Source organism: Podarcis melisellensis, assembly GCF_964234715.1.
Source record: "Podarcis melisellensis genome assembly, chromosome: 10".
Taxonomy (NCBI): domain Eukaryota; kingdom Metazoa; phylum Chordata; class Lepidosauria; order Squamata; family Lacertidae; genus Podarcis; species Podarcis melisellensis.
The window spans coordinates 70,624,843-70,645,161 of record NC_138542.1 but is presented as its reverse complement, the minus strand read 5'-3'; the positions used below and the strand labels follow the sequence as shown (position 1 = coordinate 70,645,161).

At 47.1% G+C, this 20,319-nt stretch overlaps 1 protein-coding gene across 2 annotated transcripts in view; it reads left to right on the top strand.

Annotated features, from left to right (window-relative positions):
- The window catches only part of NET1 (neuroepithelial cell transforming 1), a 70,550-nt gene extending 61,794 nt beyond the window's left edge, over positions 1-8,756 (top strand). For both annotated transcript variants that reach the window (XM_081927054.1, XM_081927055.1), the window contains 6 exons: positions 1,301-1,397; positions 2,289-2,365; positions 3,093-3,350; positions 4,172-4,342; positions 5,599-5,785; positions 6,665-8,756. In XM_081927054.1, the coding sequence (XP_081783180.1) occupies positions 1,301-1,397; positions 2,289-2,365; positions 3,093-3,350; positions 4,172-4,342; positions 5,599-5,785; positions 6,665-7,074 (1,200 nt within the window). In that variant the 3' untranslated portion in view covers positions 7,075-8,756. The remainder of the gene's footprint in view (positions 1-1,300; positions 1,398-2,288; positions 2,366-3,092; positions 3,351-4,171; positions 4,343-5,598; positions 5,786-6,664) is intronic.
- The last annotated feature ends 11,563 nt before the right edge of the window (positions 8,757-20,319 follow it).

Genomic DNA, 20,319 nt, shown 5'->3' with positions numbered 1-20,319 from the left:
CCCACCCCCCACTTTGCAGCAGTTAAATGCACTGGATATCCTGGATTAGGCGTCAGACTTTCGGACTTTGCTCATTCCATTAAAGGTCACTGGATTAATAATAATAATAATAATAATAATAATAATAATAATAATAATAATAATAATAATAATTTTAAAAAAATTGTTATTTATACCCCGCCCATCTGGCTGGGCTTCCCCAGCCACTCTGGGCAGCTTCCAAAAAAATATTAAAACACTATAATACATCAAACATTAAAAGCTTCCCTAAACAGGGCTGCCTTCAGATGTCTTCTAAAAGTCTGGTAGTTGTTCTCTTTGACATCTGATGGGAGGGCGTTCCACCGGGAGGGCGCCACCACCGAGAAGGCCCTCTGCCTGGTTCCCTGTAACTTGGCTTCTTGCAGTGAGGGAACTGCCAGAAGACCCTCAGTGTCCGGGCTGAACGATGGGGGTGGAGACGCTCCTTCAGGTATACTGGACCGAGGCCGTTTAGGGCTTTCAAGGTCAGCACCAACACTTTGAATTGTGCTCGGAAACGTAAATGTATTCCTTGTGGAAGTAGTTGTGCTGGTTGTTCCCCTGCCAATTTCTGTTTTTCACTGAAATAAGCCACATGGTAATTTTAATAATAATAATAATAATAATAATAATAATAATAATAATAATAATATGCCACTTTATGTTTTTAAGAAAAAAACTCAAAGCAGCACCTTTGTGGCAGGATATACCATTAATGTGCAGCAAGGTGCTTTGAGATTTTTTCTTAAAAACACAAAGTGGTTTAGAAATGGTCATCTAGTCCAACCCCCTGCAATGCAGGAATTGCAGCTATAGCATATGGGAGGGGAGAAGGTGTAAGAGGAGAGAACTCAGCTATAGGCTCACCTGCCCTTCCCAGCCCGATAGTCAGCAAGTGCACCTGCCTGTTTGTGGGCAGTGAATCCCGCAGCCACAAAGTGCTCTGGGAGCTCTTGCTTCAGCTGCCTGGAGGTCGCAATCCTGTTGGATGGAAAGTCCCATAGGAGGCTGCCCATATAACAAGCCAGACCCTCGGCCTTGTGTCCGCTTATTGGCAGTGGCGCTCTGGTGTTTGAGTCTATCCCAGGTCTCCTTGGAGACCAGTGCTGGGGACTGAACCTGGAAGCATCTGCGTGTGACGCATGTGCTCTACCATTGAGATACGGCTCTGTCACTACCCTTTCCCCCCACTCCAAACCATGCAGCTGCACTGCAATGCCCTGTCAAGCTGTTTTTTATTTTTATTTTTTTGTAATTTCCCATCCTTTCTTGTTGACAGGCTTACCATGACCCCATGCTGAAGCTGTCCATCATGTCTGAAGAAGAGCTCACTCACATCTTTGGGGACTTGGATTCCTATATCCCTTTGCATGAAGGTGAGCTTCTCCACCCCTACCTCCAAAAACAACAACAAAAAACCCTCCAGCACTCATGAATTCATGTAAACGTGCCACATTCCCTGCCCGTCATATCAAAGTAGCTCAAAAAACCAGCCTATAAAATGTTAAAACCATAACGCATCTATGATAAAATACTCACATAAAATTCCATGTGCAGACAGCACAGGGCTGCCTATGGCAAAAGCTTTCTGAAAGCTTCAGGTTTTTAAAAGGTAAAGGGACCCCTGACCATTAGGTCCAGTCGTGACCGACTCTGGGGTTGTGGCGCTCATCTTGCTTTATTGGCTGAGGGAGCCGGTGTACAGCTTCCAGGTCATGTAGCCAGCATGACTAAGCCGCTTCTGGCGAACCAGAGCAGCGCACGGAAACGCCGTTTACCTTCCTGCCGGAGCGGTATCTATTTATCTACTTGCACTTTGACGTGCTTTCGAACTGCTAGGTTGGCAGGAGCAGGGACCAAGCAACAGGAGCTTACCCCGTCGCGGCGATTCGAACCGCTGACCTTCTAGACCAGTGGGTTTAACCCACAGCACTACCTGTGTCCAGTCAGGTTTTTACCTGACTGTAAGTTGTCCGTGGCGAGGGCTGTTTCATACACCCACCAGCAAAGTGCCGCTGAGTGCCACTGCAGAGAGGGGCTGGCCAGCTCCTCCAGCAGACCTCTTCTGCGATGTGCAGCAGGGTTTTTCTGCAGATCTAAAGCCACATGAGAAGAAGCATTCTCCGTGGTGCAGAGGTGGAAGGCTTTGAACGTCATCCCCAGCGCTCTGCACTTGTGTTGATTACTGTTTTAAATGTGAATTTTTAAAGAATGCGTATGTTGAGAAGAGTGTCCTGGTACCAATCCCTTTTGTGTTTATCTTGCAGACTTTCTGGCAAGGCTGGGGGAAGCGACAAGGCCAGATGGGACAGTGGAGCAAATTGGACCCATTCTTGTGAAATGGGTGAGTAACCCTCGGATCTCTCTCCTTCTGTTTCTTACGGGAGATCAGCCATCCAAAATTCATGGGAACATTGGCTTTGGAAAGTCATGAGATCCTATAATTAAGCTGATGTGTGTTGCTCCGGATTTCATTTGCATAATGAACTTTTCAAGCCGAATTGACTTGCAATTCTGTCTGGTTGCTTGCCAGTTAATTTGAGATGAGCAACGACAACTAACATCTGAGGCCTGCTTCTCACGTTATTCACCTCCTCCCAGCCTCAGTTACTCATCTACAACATGAGAATGATAGTAACCTAACTTACAGGGCTGTTGTGTAAGGGTTACTGAGATAACCTGTATGAAGTAACCTGGACACTTGAAATAAACCGTGCTAAAAGAAACTTTGTACACTGCAACTGTGAACAAAGAGATGTGACAGGTATATTAGCACTCTAGTCTGAAAATGTACGGTATATGATGGAGTTCATAAGTCCTCTCTTGAGGTTTTGCACTTTTGAAGATCTTCACAGGAGGGTAGACGTCTTCACCTAACCAAAATTCAGCTATGAACTCCAGAGGAATTGGCTATGGAATGTGCCCCTTGCTTTCTTCTCCCCCTGCTATATTCTTCACAGTGGGAGCTGCATAATTGGAATTCCTCACATTCACATATCACACTGTAGAGCACCTAGCAGATTGCCTGACTCATTCAGCAGTTTACAAATGCCTTGCATCGTCTTTTCTAGCTACCAGGACTGAATGCGTACAAGGCCTATTGCAGCAACCAGTTGGCAGCTAAAGCCCTCCTGGACCAGAAGAAGCAAGACCGCCGAGTCCAGGACTTCCTCCAGCGTTGCCTTGAATCTCCTTTCAGCCGCAAGCTGGACCTCTGGAGCTTTTTGGATATCCCTCGGAGTCGCTTGGTCAAGTACCCTCTCCTCCTGAAGGAAATCCTGAGGCATACACCCAACGATCACCCCGACGTTCAGATTCTGGAAGAAGCAGTAAGTGCCTGGGGATTCTCTGCACAGAGCTTCTAATATATTAATGATTGTAGAGTTGAAAGGGAACCCCAAGGGTCATCTAATCCAGCCCCCCACAATGCAGGAATCTCAGCTAAAACATCCATGACATATGGCCATCCAAACTTTCCTTAAAACCCTCCGGTGAAGGAGAGTCCATCACCTTCCGAGTGAGTCTGTTCCACTGTCAAACAGCACTTACTGTCAGAAAGTTCTTCCTGATGTTTAATCGGAATCTTCTTTCCATAGTAAAGTACCCTTTTAAAACCAAGTCCCACCTTACAAACTGTCTCTTTCTTGCAATAAAAAGTAAATGCAGTTTGTTGAATGATGGATCAGATTAGGTGGAAATGGCCCCTCTCAATTAGTACTAGTTGACGTTCTTTTAAATACGTTGTTAAATGTGGCAGGCCCAACACCAGGCACAAAAGCAAAGGGAGAGGTCTGATTCGTGGGGGTTGAAATGGGCTGGGAGCTTTGCAAGCACAAAGCAATGCTCTTCCAAGGGCTTCTGCTCACCGCGGTGCAGTTTTGTAGGAAACTGCTTTGTGTGTTGTACTCCACTTGCCAGCTGGAGTTTCTTCCCCAGCCCCAAAACGTCTTGGGCAGTCCTGCTTGGGCTCAAGTAATTGAACATTCTGTTTTGTGTTGTGGTAATCATCAGGGGTCCCTTTACCTTTACTCGGTTGAGTAAGGCCCTGTCCCATGTATCTTCTCAATCCATTGCCTGTATTGAGGCCTGTGCTCTCGCTGCCCGACTTCAGTTATCAAGCAGCATTAATTGGTGGACCCTTTGCTTTTAGATCTCCATAATCCAGGGAGTCCTCTCTGACATCAACTTGAAGAAAGGGGAGTCTGAATGTCAGTATTACATTGACAAGCTGGAGTACCTTGACGAGAAGCAGAGAGACCCACGAATCGAAACGAGCAAAGTGCTGCTTTGCCACGGGGAGCTGAAGAACAAGAACGGCCATGTAAGTACCTGATTTTACAGAGGTGATGCTACAGATGCTCCCATCCTGCAGCCACAAAACCTGCCAAGGAACTGCAGAGTGAAACGGCACCACCTTAAAGCAAAGGGTGGAATGGTCCAGAACTTGGCCTGTCTCAAATTCTTGATGGCGGCGCATCTTTTAACCCTCTAGAAATAAGTGTCCAGGACCTGCCACTTTTACCTCTCAATTTGTTCTCTCTTTTTTAAAAGAGAAGACTATCTTGCTGTGACGGAATTGGCACCCCTTTTCCCCCACTTTACAGACCTTGACTTTGGTGCCGGGTCATTAAAGAACCCATTAAGTGGCATCAGGCAACATTTAGACACCGAAAGCAGGGCTGGCATCTGCCAAGGTTGCAGATGGTTGTGAAATAATTAGCATAAGGTTACTACAGAAAGCACGGCATGCATTTTGCCGGGGGGTCAAGAGGTATTTCCTGCGGGCTGCCAGTGATGTAATGCATCCCTTAGAGTCTTCCAAGTATGTAATCTTTTGGGCTTGAAGAAAACTGACGACAGCTTGGAGTCTAAAGCGGCTCTCGAAAAGCTTGGCCGGTGCTGCTTCTCAAAAATAGAAGCTGGAACCTGCAAGGGGTTGCTTGGCCTTCCTCCCAGCTATGAGCAAAACGTCTTGTCATAGGTCAGCTCAACCTATTTTGTAGTCAAAACTATCTTGTGTCTCCCTGGCTGGCAGCCCTGCGTCATTAGTTGCTCTGGCAATGCAAGTCCTCTAGCGTTATCGTGGTTGTCTGCCTCTGGAGGTCTGGTGCTTATTTGGAGTTGTTCCGCTGACCCAGTTTGCTTGAGCATTTTCTCTGACTGCCAGCACAGTCTCCTGTGCCTTGAGCAGGTCTTTCAAGCAAGCACCCCTTGGATCCTTTCAACTGGAGAAGTGCCTAATATTATTTGCTCTATAAGACGCACCAGACCACAAGACACACCTAGTTTTTGGAGGAGGAAAACAAGAAAAAAAAATATTCCGAATCTCAGAAGCCAGAACAGCAAGAGGGATCGCTGCGCAGTGAAAGCAGTAATCCCTCTTGCTGTTCTGGCTTCTGGGATAGCTGCACAGCCTGCATTCGCTCCATAAGACGCACACAGATTTCCCCTTACCTTTTAGGAGGGAAAAAGTGAGTCTTATACAGCAAAAAATACGGTAATTCTGCATGTAGCATGTATATATGTGTATTTTGTTCCAATTTAAGATCTTGACCAAAGCTTTTCCTCCCCCTCCAGAAGCTCTACGTCTTCCTTTTCCAAGATATCTTGGTTCTAACTCGGCCTGTGACACGTAACGAGCGTCATTCTTACCAAGTGTACCGGCAGCCGATACCCGCTCAGGACCTGGTGCTGGAGGACTTGCAGGATGGCGACGTGAAAATGGGAGGTTCCTTTCGAGGTGCCTTTGGCAATTCCGATAAAGGTATGAAGCAAATAGGCTCACATCCTTCAGCAATTCTGTCCGAAGGCCGGCTTGTATGCAGCTGTCTTTGCTTTAACGGGCATTTGTGAGGAGTAGTCCCCTTTCCCCTGGATTTTGGCATAAACTTCCACACAAATCCAGATTGGGACTTGCCAGGCCCTGAAAACATATCAGCATTGGTCCTGAATGTGACTCATGATTTGGATGTAGGTCAAACATTCGTGAAACCCTTTCAGCAAATGAAAACCTCTGGGGGAGGGAGCTGGGAGGGAGACTTTGGCTGACCCAGGAACATGTGTCAAAGTAGTCGGGCAAGCGAACCTCTATGACCATTGCTCAGTTAAAAAGGTAAAGGGACCCCTGACTGTTAAGTCCAGTCATGGATGAATCTGCGGTTGCGCGCTCATCTTGCTTTACTAGCCGAGGGAGCCGGCGTTTGTCCGCAGACAGCTTCCAGGTCATGTTGCCAGCATGACTAAGCCGCTTCTGGCAAACCAGAGCAGCGCATGGAAACGCCATTTACCTTCCCACCGGAACAGCTAGGTGGGCAGGAGCTGGGACCAAGCAACAGGAGCTCACCCCATCGCGGGGATTCGAACCACCAACCTTCTGATCGGCAAGCCCTAGGCTCTGTGGTTTAGACCAGTGTTTCCCAACCTTGGGCCTCCAGCTGTTTTTGAACTACAATTCCCATCATCCCTGACCACTGGTCTTGCTAGCTAGGGATGATGGGAGTTGTAGTCCAAAAACAGCTGGAGGCCCAAGGTTGGGAAACACTGGTTTAGGCCACAGCGCCACCCATGTCCTTATTGCTCAATCAGCATTCTTGAAGCTCCATTCTGATGACATCTCTCCTCCCCTTGTTTCCCCCCTCTGCAGCTAAGAACATCTTCCGGGTCCGCTTCCGAGACCCAGCTCCCGGCCAGTCCCACACGCTGCAGGCCAACGACATCTTCCACAAGCAACAGTGGTTCAACTGCATCCGGGCGGCCATTGGGCCTTACCAGCTGAGCGCTGCGCCTTGCGAGCTCAAAGAACTGCCGGAACTCAGCGAAGAGGCAGAGGAGAACAACCCCTCTGTGCCCAGCGCCAAAATCAAGAGGAGGCCGTCCACCCTCTCCGGCAGCCTCCACATGGAGCTGGACGAGAACGGCGTGGAGTGCAGCTCAGTCCTGGACATGGCGGCGGATGAGGCCAAAAACCCCAAGCCGTACCGGATGCACTCTGGGCTCCGGAGGACGAGGGAGAGAGCCCAGCTCAGTGGCAAGCGGAAAGAGACACTCGTTTGAAGGGTTCAGAAGCCCTTCTCCCCCCTGTTTATTTATAAATAAAAAGTGTACATTTTCTTTCCTGTAATGTGAGGATGCTTACTCCTTCTGAATATAAATGTCTGTGGTCTTTTTGTTTGTGTTTTTGTTCTCCTTTGATGGCAGCTACTGGTTTTCAGCAAACACTGTTGAACTGGAGTCTGGTTCTGAAAAGCAAGGACTTTTGGGGTTACAAAGTGGGTTTTGAAAACGTTGCATCTGTGAGGAACGTTTTGGAGCAAGCTTCAGCTGTTGCCAAGGAGCTGTGAATTTTTTGAGGCTTGATTCCCAAAGAAAATAGAGCAGGCCCATCTTTAAAAGAGTGTTTTATTTCTCTCTCAGCAGTTCCACATGGAAAAATGCTCATTATTTAAAATTTGAGTTTTCTTTGGCTTGTGGAGCGATTCGGATTGATGCAGTTCCCCCTAGGTTGTTAAATCTGGTTTATTTCAGCCCTTACTGTAGAAGCAAGGTGGTCTGAGACCTGCAACCCACATTTCTCAGAGAAACAGACTCCAAAGTTCAACAGGTTTCCATTTTACTGACTGGAATTCTGTACTTAATTTTTGTTTGTTCGTTGTACATTCCTTGTGTGAATTGACATGACCTGCCAAGTATTTAATCTTGTTTTATTATTATTATTATTTTTACCTGAATACATTTGTAGAGAACTTTTGTACTTTGATTTCATTGTATTTCTCAACATCCGAATTGGCATTTTTCTTCCTTTTTTTTTTAAGTACTTGATGGGTGTGTGTGTGTGAGAAGAGAGCATGTGTTGGTATGTTATGTATATTTAAAAGCCAGTTCAGGACTTTTCAAGGTGAAACAAAGCCATATGTTCTTGAGCCATTGGGAAAATGGGAGAACAGAGTTTTTACCCCCATCCCCCCCAAACTGACCTGGGGTGCCTGTGCCTTTAAAACAGCTCTACTTCAGCAGAGAGACGTTGCTAAGTAATCAGAATTCTGTATTTCCTTTTAAAGGTACAGGAGAACTTAGGTGGCCCGCAAGTTTGGCAATCTTACGGGGAGGGAAGATTTGAGGTCCGTTTTGATGTAGCATTTTGGGTTGGCCACAGGCCCGTAGAGTGCCTTGTGTACTCCGAACTACTGAAAGCAGATCGCAGTGGACGCAGAAGGATTAGGGAATGTCGCAGAAGGTTTAGGTAAAGAGGAGATTATACTACAGTGAGCACAAAAGGGAGGAGGTCTTTAGAAGGGAGCATCAGAAAGATGCATTTGGAAGCAAAAAGGAGGCACAGTGTATGTTGCAAGACTTGGTAGGAGGTGGTGTTAGCGAGGAGAAGGAAGGAAACAGGTAAAGTCTTTACTTGCAGTTTTGAGGTCGTCCCCCCTGCTGAATTTCAAGGAAGGAGGGCAGTTTACCTTAGTGTAACGCAAATTAGCAGGAAGAAACTTTGAGCGCTTCTAGTAGTGCGTCTGAAGCACTTCCAAAAATTAGCCGAGTTCTGCAAGTTTTCTTTTTTTTTCCCCGAGGGGGAATTTCTGGTGCAGAACCACCATCAGGCTAGAAGCTAGAATGGGGATGAAATTCTGGAAACAAATGTAAATAATAAAACAACCAAAGCACAACGACTCTGTAAAAATGTGTGTGTTTTTGTACAGTGTTAAGTGTGGTGAACAATTAAAACTTCCTGCATATCTCCTTGTCTTTCATCTTTAATGTGAGAGGGGTTTATCAGGGCACATCAATCGCCAGCTCTCCCGGTCAAGCAGAGAAATCTCACTGGCATCTTTTAACTCCAGCTGTGGTTCAGATATCTGGGTTCCTATCCCAATGGGAACATCTGTCCCAAACCTGTTGGTGCGTATTGTACTATCCTTATCGCTTTCATTTTTCCGAGAGGGTTCCTTTTCTGTATTTTGACGGTAAACACATAGTGAAGCAAAATGGCACTTGACGTGAGCTCTGTCACACAGCTTTGAGGCTGCGTCACCTGAAAACAGCACACATATTTATCTTGTGAAACATACTCCCTTACAGTAGGCTGGGTTACGGTCTCTTTACTGAGCCCATTGGCCTCTTGTGGGCCCAAAGTAGTAAAGTTCAGCTAGCTGATGGTTTTACTTCAAAAAATATCTCCATCCATAATTAAAAGTCGAGATGAGCTATTTGCAAGCTATATGGGCTTTGCTGCTGGGAAATGAACCATAGAATTATAGAGTTGGGAAAGGACCACAAGGGTCATTTAGTCCAGGCCGCTTGCCAAGGCAGGAATCTTTTGCCCAGCGTGAGTCTCGAACCCAGAGCCCTGAAATTAAGAGTCTCATGCTCTACTCGACTGAGTGATCTGGATGTGGCAGCAATGCTTGACAGTAAGGGAATGTGTGCATTCATAGGAAGATGGCTTATGTGGAGTCAAACCAATAGTCCACCTTTGCAGTCCTACCTGAGGATTCTGGTAACTGTCTCTGGGACCTTATAAATGTAAAGCATGAGTTCTACCATTGAACTACCACCCTTCCCCAATTCCCAGCACAATAAGAAGCTAGCATTGCATACACAAACAGTCCAAGGCTGTAAATATTGGCATTTTTTAAAATCCCTCTTGCTTGAAACTGATGGCATGACGCCTACATAATAACATTAAAGGTAAAAGTTAAAGGGACCCCTGACCATTGGGTCCAGTCGCGGACAACTCTGGGGTTGCGGCGCTCATCTCGCTTTATTGGCCAAGGGAGCTGGTGTACAGCTTCCGGGTCATGTGGCCAGCAGGACTAAGCCGCTTCTGGCGAACCAGAGCAGCGCACGGAAACGCCATTTACCTTCCTGCCAGAGTGGTACCTTTTTATCTACTTGCACTTGGACGTGCTTTTGAACTGCTAGATTGGCAGGAGCCAGGGACCGAGCAACCGGAGCTCACCCCGTCGCGGGGATTCGAACCACCGACCTTCTGATCGGCAAGTCCTAGGCTCTGTGGTTTAACCCACAGCACCACCCGCGCACTGCATTGCAAAAATGTCTCCGTCAACTCCGCCGTGTGGGAATCCCTTGTAGACGACTGCAGTTGCCTGGAGACAGGCAGAAAGGTGGTGCAGTGACCAGAGGAGGAATGACCACTGGGAGGAGCACAGAGAGAAGCAACATCCTCCCTCTTGCATCCACAGCAGCACAACCGGACACCTTTCTTTGCCCCAGCTGCAACAAAACATGTCTCTCCTGTATCAGTCTGCCCTGCTTCCTGACATCCCTAGAACACACCAGGTGGCTCAACCAATCTCGGAGTGATCTAGAGCTGTCACCTGCATCCTTGGCTGAAGCATGGCTTTCCCAAATAGGCCTGATTCAGTCTGGCTTTAGCTGAATCCTGTACACAGCTCTCCCAACCACCCTTCGAAGAGAAATCTGTCCACTGGAAAGGTGGACATGCAGTCCCACTCCTTGACTCCATGCTGGTCTGGGGTGCCTGCACCAAGGGAAGAGCGGGTCTCCCGGAGCAAGAGAAAACCTCCAGACTTCTCCATCCCCCAACCTTTTATACGTTCAGCTGAAATGAAAGCACACGAGGCTTTGCTTCTGTTTGAAAGTGCCCTCTGAACCCCAGAAAGCTCGCGTGGTTATTCCCTCTGCCCAAGTTGTAATCGGCACGCTCTGTTCAAAGCAGCGTCTGGCTTTTGTGTCTCGCTGTGCGTGATGTGCTTTTGGAAAACATCTGGTCCAGAGACGTTTTATTTAAAAGGGGGAGGGGGGACACAATTGAAGCCTAATTGTTTCCAGCTGCTGAGCTGCACGTCAGACGCCGAGCTGGTTTGTAATGAGGCTGCGGGTACCACTTGCGGCTCGTTCCTCCTTGAAGCTGTGCCACAGCTTTTCCCCGATCTCCATTTGCATCTCCCAGCTGAATCCTACCCTAACCCCACTCTGGTAACAGAGGGAATATCCGGCACACAACCACAGGTTGCCCAACTAGCAATGATAGCTATTGTTCTCCCTCTCGCATAACGCTGGGGCTTGTGGACATGCCATGAAGCTGAATGCTGGAAGATTTGGGACAGATACAAGGTCCTTCACACAGCATGTAATAATAATAATAATAATAATAATAATAATAATAATAATAATAATAATAATAATAATAATTGATTATTTATACCCTGCCCATCTGGGCGGCTTCCAACAAAACACAAAAATACAATAACCTATTAAACATTAAAGGCTTCCCTAAACAGGGCTGCCTTCAGATAACAACAACAACAACAACAACAAATAATTTTATTTATACCCTGCCGGGCTCAGGGCAGCTAACACCAGTAAAATTACAAAAAGAAAAAGGGGAGGGACACAATTTAAAATACAGGTTAAAAATACAGTTTAAAATGCAGCCTTATTTTAATAATAGCCCATAGATCAAAACCATAAGGGGAGGGAAACATAAGGGTCAGACTGAGTCCAAACCAAAGGCCAGGCGGAACAGCTCTGTCTTGCAGGCCCTGCAGAAAGATGTCAAGTCCCACAGGGCCCTAGTCTCTTGTGACAGAGCGTTCCACCAAGTCGGGGCCAGTGCTGAAAAGGCCCTGGCCCTAGTTGAGACCAATCTAACCTCCTTGAGGCTTGGGACCTTCAAAGTGTTGTTATTTGTGGACCTTAAGGTCCTCCGCGGGGCATACCAGGAGAGGTGGTCCCGTAGGTACGTGGGTCTCAATGTAGTTCAACTATGGAACTCACTGCCACAAGAAGCAGGGTTGGCCACAATTTTGGATAGTTTTAAAAGAGGATTCAACAAATCCACAAAGGAGGAGAGGGCTATTGAGGGCTACTAACCTTGATGGTGATATCCTCCCTCCAATTGCAGAATCAGCAGTGCTTCTGAATACCAGAAACTGCAGGAGGGCAGGGTAACTGTTTGCAGGCTTCCCCTTGTGACATCTGGTTGGCCTCTGTGGGAAGGCGATGCTGGGCTAGATCTATTTGGCCTGATCCAGCAACTAGCCTCTTCTGGTCTTCTTACATTTCCGAGCACAATTCAAAGTGTTGGTGCTGACCTTTAAGGCCCTAAACAGCCCCGGTCCAGTATACCTGAAGGAGCGTCTCCACCCCCATCGTTCTGCCCGGACACTGAGGTCTAGTGCTGAGGGCCTTCTGGCGGTTCCCTCACTGCAAGAAGGAAAGCTACAGGGAACCAGGCAGAGGGCCTTCTTGGTGGTGGTGCCCGCCCTGTGGAACGCCCTCCCAGCAGATGTCAAAGAGAAAAAACAGCTACCAGACTTTTAGAAGACACCTGAAGGCAGCCCTGTTTAGGGAGGCTTTTAATGTTTAATAGACTACAGTGGTACCTCGGGTTAAGAACTTATTTCGTTTTGGAGGTCCGTTCTGAACCTGAAACTGTACTTAACCTGAAGCACCACTTTAGCTAATGGGGTTCCCGCTGCCGCCGCACGATTTCTGTTCTCATCCTGAAGCAAAGTTCTTAACCCGAGGTACTATTTCTGGGTTAGTGGAGTCTGTAACCTGAAGCGTCTGTAACCCGAGGTACCACTGTATTGTATTTTAATATTCTGTTGGAAGCCGCCCAGAGTGGCTGGGGAAACCCAGCCAGATGGGCGGGGTATAAATATATTATTATTATTATTATTATTATTATTATTATTATTATTATTATTATTATTATTATTATTATTAACTGCAGATGTAACCGAAGCACATTGTTTGGGCAGCTGTTTTGTTTCTTTGCTCTCTTAGTGGCCTTTGCTGGGTGACATCAATCACACCCTATCCCCTCTGTCCATTGGTGAGGGCCTCCTTGGTGGATCGCAGGTTGGGCTGGCTGCAACACACAAGAAGAAGAAGAAGAAGAGTTTGGATTTGATATCCCGCCTTTCACTCCCCTTAAGGAGTCTCAAAGCGGCTGACATTCTCCTTTCCCTTCCTCCCCACAACAAACACTCTGTGAGGTGAGTGGGGCTGAGAGACTTCAGAGAAGTGTGACTGGCCCAAGGTCACCCTGCAGCTGCATGTGGAGGAGCAGGGAAGCGAACCCGGTTCACCAGATTACGAGACTACCGCTCTTAACCGCTACACCACACTGGCTCTTTGATCTCTTTTTTAAAAAACAAAACAAAGACAAAACCCCACTGCTTTGTGAAAGTCTGACGTATCAGAAAACTAGTACCTAAAAGAATTATTATTATTATTATTATTATTATTATTAATAATAATAATAATAATAATAATATTGGCCATGCACACAGGTAAACAAATATATGTTCAGACTGAACTTAATGTTTCCAGAAATCAGGGAGGGCAGGGAAATCCTAATTCCCCAGGGGTGGGGGGTGGGCAGGGACAACAGCACATGAAATTTGAATACACCCCCACCAGTCACCACCCACTAGTTGAAAGCTCTTGTGTGCGAACAAACACACAGAGGTGCACATGGAAAAAAGTGTGCATGTTGCCAGCCTAGTGTGTGCACCACCTAATGCTGGATACCACCTTGCGGTTTTATTTTATTCTTAACTAACCTAGACAGCATCTTAAAAAGCAGAGACATTATCTTGCCAGCAAAGATCCGTATAGTTCAAGCTATGGTTTTGCCAGTAGTGATGTATGGAAGTGAGAGCTGATAAAGAAGGCTGATCGCCGAAGAATGGATGCTTTTGAATTCTGGTGCTGGAGGAGACTCTTGAGAGTCCCATGGACTGCAAGAAGATCAAACCTCTCCATTCTGAAGGAAATCAGCACTGAGTGCTCAGTGGAAGGACACATCCTGAAGCTGAGGCTCCAAGACTTTGGCCACCTCATGAGAAGAGAAGACTCCCTGGAAAAGACCCTGATGTTGGGAAAGATGGAGGGCACAAGGAGAAGGGGACGATGGAGGTAGAGATGGTTGGACAGTGTTCTTGAAGAGATCAGCATGAGTTTGACCAAACTGTGGGAGGCAGTGGAAGACAGGAGGGCCTGGCGTGCTCTGGTCCAGGGGGTCACGAAGAGTCGGACACGACTGAATGACTAAACAACAACAACAACAAAACATAGTTTTAACATGTGCTTGGATGTGACTTGATTGCTTATTTGTCTCGTTTTGCAAACTGCCCAGAGAGCTTTGTTGAGTGGGCAATGCTAAAACGCAGCATGGAAATGAACATATAAATTTAATTTATGCCTCAGAGCACTACTGCAGTTCCTAGGCCACAGTCACTAAGAGGTTCCTCACTCCATGCCCCCGATCGATCGTGCAAAACTGCAAACAGCTGACTGTTTACTGGTAAATAATTTGGGGTCCTAGGAATTCACTGGGGTGGCACTTGAACTCAGTTCTTCTGTTCATGATGGCGATGGCACTGAGTTCTAATCCCAACCCAGTGACTTCCACTCAAAAACCCCAAAATATCCAAGAATGGAATTGTTCCTCTATCATTATCGCAATTATATCATGTGCCAATGTATAAACGACATACCTGCTTGATGCTATTGTTTTTAAACAGGACACTACATACCAGCTGCATGAGATCTTAGGGATAATTGAACTACATGCTAATTAATCACATGGCTAATTAAAGCACCTGACCAGTAGCCGCAAGCAATTCGTTGACTAACCCACGATTATTTGTGACGTCTGCCTGTTTCCCTCACCTGTCTTTGCTCTGCTCCCAAGTCCTCAATTATCACCTTGCCCAGAAACTCAACAACTAACCATCTCTCTCTCTCAGAGGCCATCTGGGATGTTGGAGTAATACCCTGCGGGGATATAAGATGATTTATTTTCATGATAGAATGGCATCGTCATTGGGAACATCTAGTGAAGCTGAAGATTGAAAGATTCAGTACAAACAAAAGCCAAGTCTTATTCGCACAGCCATTTTCCATTTTCAACCTGCATTAATACACATATAAAGGTGTGGTGCTGTGGGTTAAACCACAGAGCCTAGGACTTGCCGATCAGAAGGTCGGTGGTTCAAATCCCCGCGACAGGGTGAGCTCCCGTTGCTCGGTCCCTGCTCCTGACAACCTAGCAGTTCGAAAGCACGTCAAAACTGCAAGTAGATAAATAGGTACCACTACAGTGGGAAGGTAAATGGCGTTTCCGTATGCTGCTCTGGTTCGCCAGAAGCGGCTTAGTCCTGCTGGCCACATGACCCAGAAGCTGTACGCCGGCTCCCTCGGCCAGTAAAGCGAGATGAGCGCCGCAGCCCCAGAGTCGTCCGCGACTGGACCTAATGGTCAGGGGCCCCTTTACCTTTAATACACATACATTTTCCATTTCTGTGTCAATTAAATCTACTATACTTAACACGGGTTCCCTTCCAGCTCTGCCGTTCTAGGATTCTTTGAAATGGCAAAGACAGTTTTTGTCCTAAATCCAGGGCACAAGGGAGAAAGGTAGTGTGAGTTTCCCCAAACAATGTGTAGTAGACAACTCAGAGTTCTTGTTGTGGTTGGCATCTGTCTATCTTGAGAGACAATGGAGTGTACCTCTGGGGGTGAAGTCAAACTGCTGCGTCCGTGACCTCCCTGGGGCGCAAGCCTGGGCAGTGTGTCTGGAGGTCCTGGGCTGCCCAGACGATGAGACCCCCATCTCGGCCTCGCTGATGTGTGGTCCAAAGGAAAGCAGAGCAAGATGTTTGGCACCAGCTGGGCTGCAGGAGTTGCCGGAAGGAGGCATAAAAGGCGTCATCCAACCTTCTTAGGGACTCCAGATTTGTGTAGGGTTTACTCCTTAGGTTAGGCTGAGAGGCAATGGCTGGTTACCCAGTGAGGTAAAGGTAAAGTCAAAGGCGACTCTGGGGTTGCGGTGCTCCAGTGGCGTAGCGTGGGGGGTGCAGGGGGCCCCGGCTGCACTGGGCGCAACATCTGGGGGTTAGAGTTAGGGGACGCAAATCCACGGGTTAGGGGGTGCAAATTACTTGCCTTGCCCCGGGTGCTGACAACCCACGCTACACCACTGCGGTGCTCATCTCATTTCAGGCTGAGGGCGCCGGCATTTGTCCACAGGCAGCTTTCTGGGTCATGTGGCCAGCAGGACTAAACCGCTTCTGGTGTAATGGAACACCGTGATGGAAACCAGAGCGCACGGAAAGGCTGTTTACCTTCCCGCCGCAGTGGAAACCTAGATAGCATCTTAAAAAGCGGAGACATCACATTGCCGACAAAAGTCCATACTGTATAGTTCAAGCTATGGTTTTCCCAGTAGTGATGTATGGAAGTGAGAGCTGGACCATAAAGAAGGCTGATAATGTCTTATCTGATTGCCTTTCCTGGTAGTCTGGCCATTCCTTTGAGATGGTGATTACCCAATTCCTGAGACAATGGGAAGGTTCCCTCACCCCCCTCCCTCCTTGCAGAGAAAACATTTGGTCAGTTTGGGAGTCAAAATGGTTTCAGGGGGGTCTTCCTGTGCTGCTCCAGACATGTGGTTTATATATTTATGTACATGTTTGCTTGGTACATTTATGAACATTTATTACATATCTAAGACCTTAAAATTCTTAAAGCAGCTTGCATGAGCTCGACGGAGATCTCAGCGTCCTCTTCTCCTTGGACACGGCACCAAAATGAAACGAAGAGCCTGAACTCGAAACCGAAGGCAACTTGGGTTGGCAAGGGTCACATCCTGTTTAGAAATGAGTCATCTTCGTCTTCCGAGTGCCTCGGAACGGTGAGAAAAGAAGTGAAACTGAACAACCCAGGCGCTGCGTGTATGATATTTCTGCATCAAGGCTTCACGGGGAAATAAAGGCGGGTTCTTCCTGGGTTGTCAGCGACACAGACAACGCCTTGGTTTTGTTTCTTGAAAAAGAGACCTCTGGAGAATCGCAAGCGCAGTTCAGGTTCAAAATACACTACGGAGAGAAATACTGTAGAACTGAGTAATAATGGAAAACAATAGCACAGAGGCAGGGGGAATCCTGCTTGTATGTAAAGGCTTATATTGAGATCTTGAGCCACGGAAACTGGTCCGGTGCCAGGATCCGTTCCAGGAACATGTGAAGTCCTGTTGAAGGAGAGAGTTACAGGCCCAAGCTCTACCACGAGGGTGAGTGAGTCCACAGTGGTGTTTATCAGAAAGAGATCCATCACTGTTGTTTAAGCTGGGTGGAGAAACTATCAGAGGGTTGTGTTCACTCCCAGGCAATTTCCCAGGGGCAAGAGACACTTAACACCTGTGCTGTGAAATCCCTGCTGTTCAAACTGCTGTGAAAGACGCAGCTGCCCAAGCTGATTTGAAAGTTGGCAACCGTAGCCTGAACCTGGCTGGTCCTCAGGAGTTGCTGATCTAAAACCTGTTAACGGAGAAGTTTGAGGGCTCCCTTGGACAAAAAACAAGGACACCAGCCAGGAATACCAGAGCAAAACAGCAGCCAGTAGGCTTGGTCTTTATTGAAGACTGTCGTGACAGGACTCCCACCTGCCACCAGGTGGAACAAGATGAAAGCCCCGAACAAAAGAGAATCCCCATGTTACACCCCCCTAAACTACATCACTAATACATCATGATTACGTCATGAAAGGGGAGGTCTGGTGGCAGTAATCTGAGCATCCTGGACCCTGCCCCATGGTTCCCCTTGCCCTCCACTAAACACCCATCAAGTGTAACAAAAGAGATATTTACATTTCCCTGTTTCCCAGCCAAGTTCATCCCACCCTTTTGTCTTCATCTGGGTTGGTTCTTTCTGGAATGGCTACCTGTCTGGCACTCAGGTATCAGGATGCCAGGGATTATCCCTCAGGCAGAGGGGCTGCTGAGTAGCTGAACTCACATGTCTATATGAATTTCTGAAGTTTTCCCAGTAAGCCAGTACATAGAGACATTGATCAGTGAATTCTTACATTTGGTATCGTGCAGCAAAGGCGCTTTGAATAGACAGGAAGAAACTGTGATGAAGTGTTTTGTGGGGAGAAATCACAAAAGTCACAAAAGTGATTGTGCTGGTTTAGGTAGTGGGCTGCATGTGCATGATATCTGCTGGAGGGGCAAACCCCCCCAAGCTATACATAAATTCCTGCAACAAACCCTTTGCAGCTTGCTTCAGAGATTTGCTCCCAGGTGGAGGGGTTGGGAAAGCAAACAGACAAACAAACAAAACACTGCGTCACAGGGGGGGGGGTCTCGACCCCTGGAAATTTCCACGCAGCCCAAAGTGTTTTCCCCGTGTAACGGAGGGGTGGAGCGCTGGAATCATATGATATGAAGTTGCTTTGTTTTCCTTCGGATGTTCCTCCTTGCCTCTTCCCCCTCTTGATGGAGCAGGTCTCTTGCTTTGGGAAAACAGAATGTTTAAGTCATCAGAAGAGTAGCAGACAATTGGGGGGGGCAGGTTCCCCTGTGAAATAAACAAAATTAATGTATTGCATATATAATAAATGTACCAAGCAAACATCTACATAAACATATAAACCACATGTCTGAAGCATCACAGGAAAACAGTCCTGGAACCGTTTTGGACTCCCAAACTGACCAAATGTTTGCTCTGCAAAGTCAAATGGAAAAGCCTCCCCATTGTCTTTTCCTTCACAAATCCTGTCTTAAGGGTATGTCTGTGTATGAATAGGGTGAACCTATGACCATAGTGCAAGTAGATAAATAGGTACCGCTCCGGCAGGAAGGTAAACGGGGTTTCCGTGCACTGCTCTGGTTCGCCAGAAGCGGCTTAGTCATGCTGGCCACATGACCCGGAAGCTGTACGTCTGCTCCATCGGCCAATAAAGCGAGATGAGCGCCGCAACCCCAGAGTCGGCCACGACTGGACCTAATGGTCAGGGGTCCCTTTACCTTTATGACCTGGCTCAGGAACTAAGTATTCATCATTACAAAAGACTGGCCAGGCTCCACAGGGTATCCAATCAAGTAAGCATTAACAGGTAACTTGCCAAACAAGAGATAAACAACCCACTAAGATTTCTGCTGTAGACCACCTTTTCTGTGATGTAGCTTTGATGTTTCTGGGGGTTGTCTTGGACTCCAGGGCGGGCAATTTAAAATGTCTATATAAGGGCAGGCACACTTTTGTTCTGGGTTCTTCCTCCTCTCCTGCGTGTGAGGGGAGCACCCTGTTGCAACAGTTCAATAAAGATCAGGCTTACTAGCTGCTTTGCTTCTTTGCCAATCTTATATGTAAGCAAATATAAACGCTGTAGAAAATATGCTCTGGATCAGTGCTCATATGATACTGCAAGATTGTCTTGTAAAGAAATAAAACTGGATCCTTCTCATATTACTTCTTACAAGTCTGGCTGATGAAGAATAGACAAGATAGGCTCATGAAGCACTGAGCAAAACAGATTGGTTATCTGGAAACTCTGTTCTGGCAATATTCGGTGACAGATTACGTACATATCGAACTTTTGAATTATTCTACCGCGACTGGAGAAGAAGATTTAGAGACTTTGGTTGCAATTTCTGACCATTCGCATTAGTCTATAAATAGTGTTTAGTGCCATTGTTAGTAGCCATCGTGTTGTGTTATATTGTTCAGCTTCGCCTCGGCCCAGTATACCTGAAAGAGCGTCTCTACCCCCTATCATTCTGCCCGGACGCTGAGGTCCAGTGCTGAGGGCCTTCTGGCAGTTCCCTCCCTGCAAGAAGCCAGGTTACAGGGAACTAGGCAGAGGGCCTTCTCAGTGGTGGCGCCCACCCTGTGGAACAGCCTCCCGTCAGATGTCAAAAAGATAAACAACTACCTGACATTCAGAAAACATCTGAAGGCAGCCCTGTTCAGGGAAGTTTTTAATGTGTGACATCTTAGTGTATTTTGGGTCTTAGTCGGAAGCTGCCCAGAGTGGCTGGGGAAACCCAGCCAGATGGGCGGGGTACAAATAAATTATTATTATTATTATTATTATTATTATTATTATTATTATTATTATTATTGAGATTCCTGCACTGCAAGGGCTTGGAATAGATGCCCTCAAGGGCCGTTCCAACTCTACAGTTCTGTGATCCTAGAACTATGGCCAGTCACAGTAACGAACCGGTGCTTTTAGCTCAAAGGAGTCCCTCTCAGCCCTTCCTGGAGATGTCAGTGGGAACTGAACCTTAGACCTTCTGCTTGCTAGGCAGATGATCTTCTCACTGAGCTACGGCCCCTCCCTGAGGAGCACCCTCCATCTCTGGCACCAGACCACGCCTGATGAGTCTATCTTCTCAGCAGGTTTCTCCAGAAAGGAGCAAGATCTAAAGCCAGGCCTTAGGCCACGAATGAGGGTGTGGGCTGACATCACTCAACGCCCTTACACCATGCTAGCTTTTCCTGTTTCGGCAGGGAT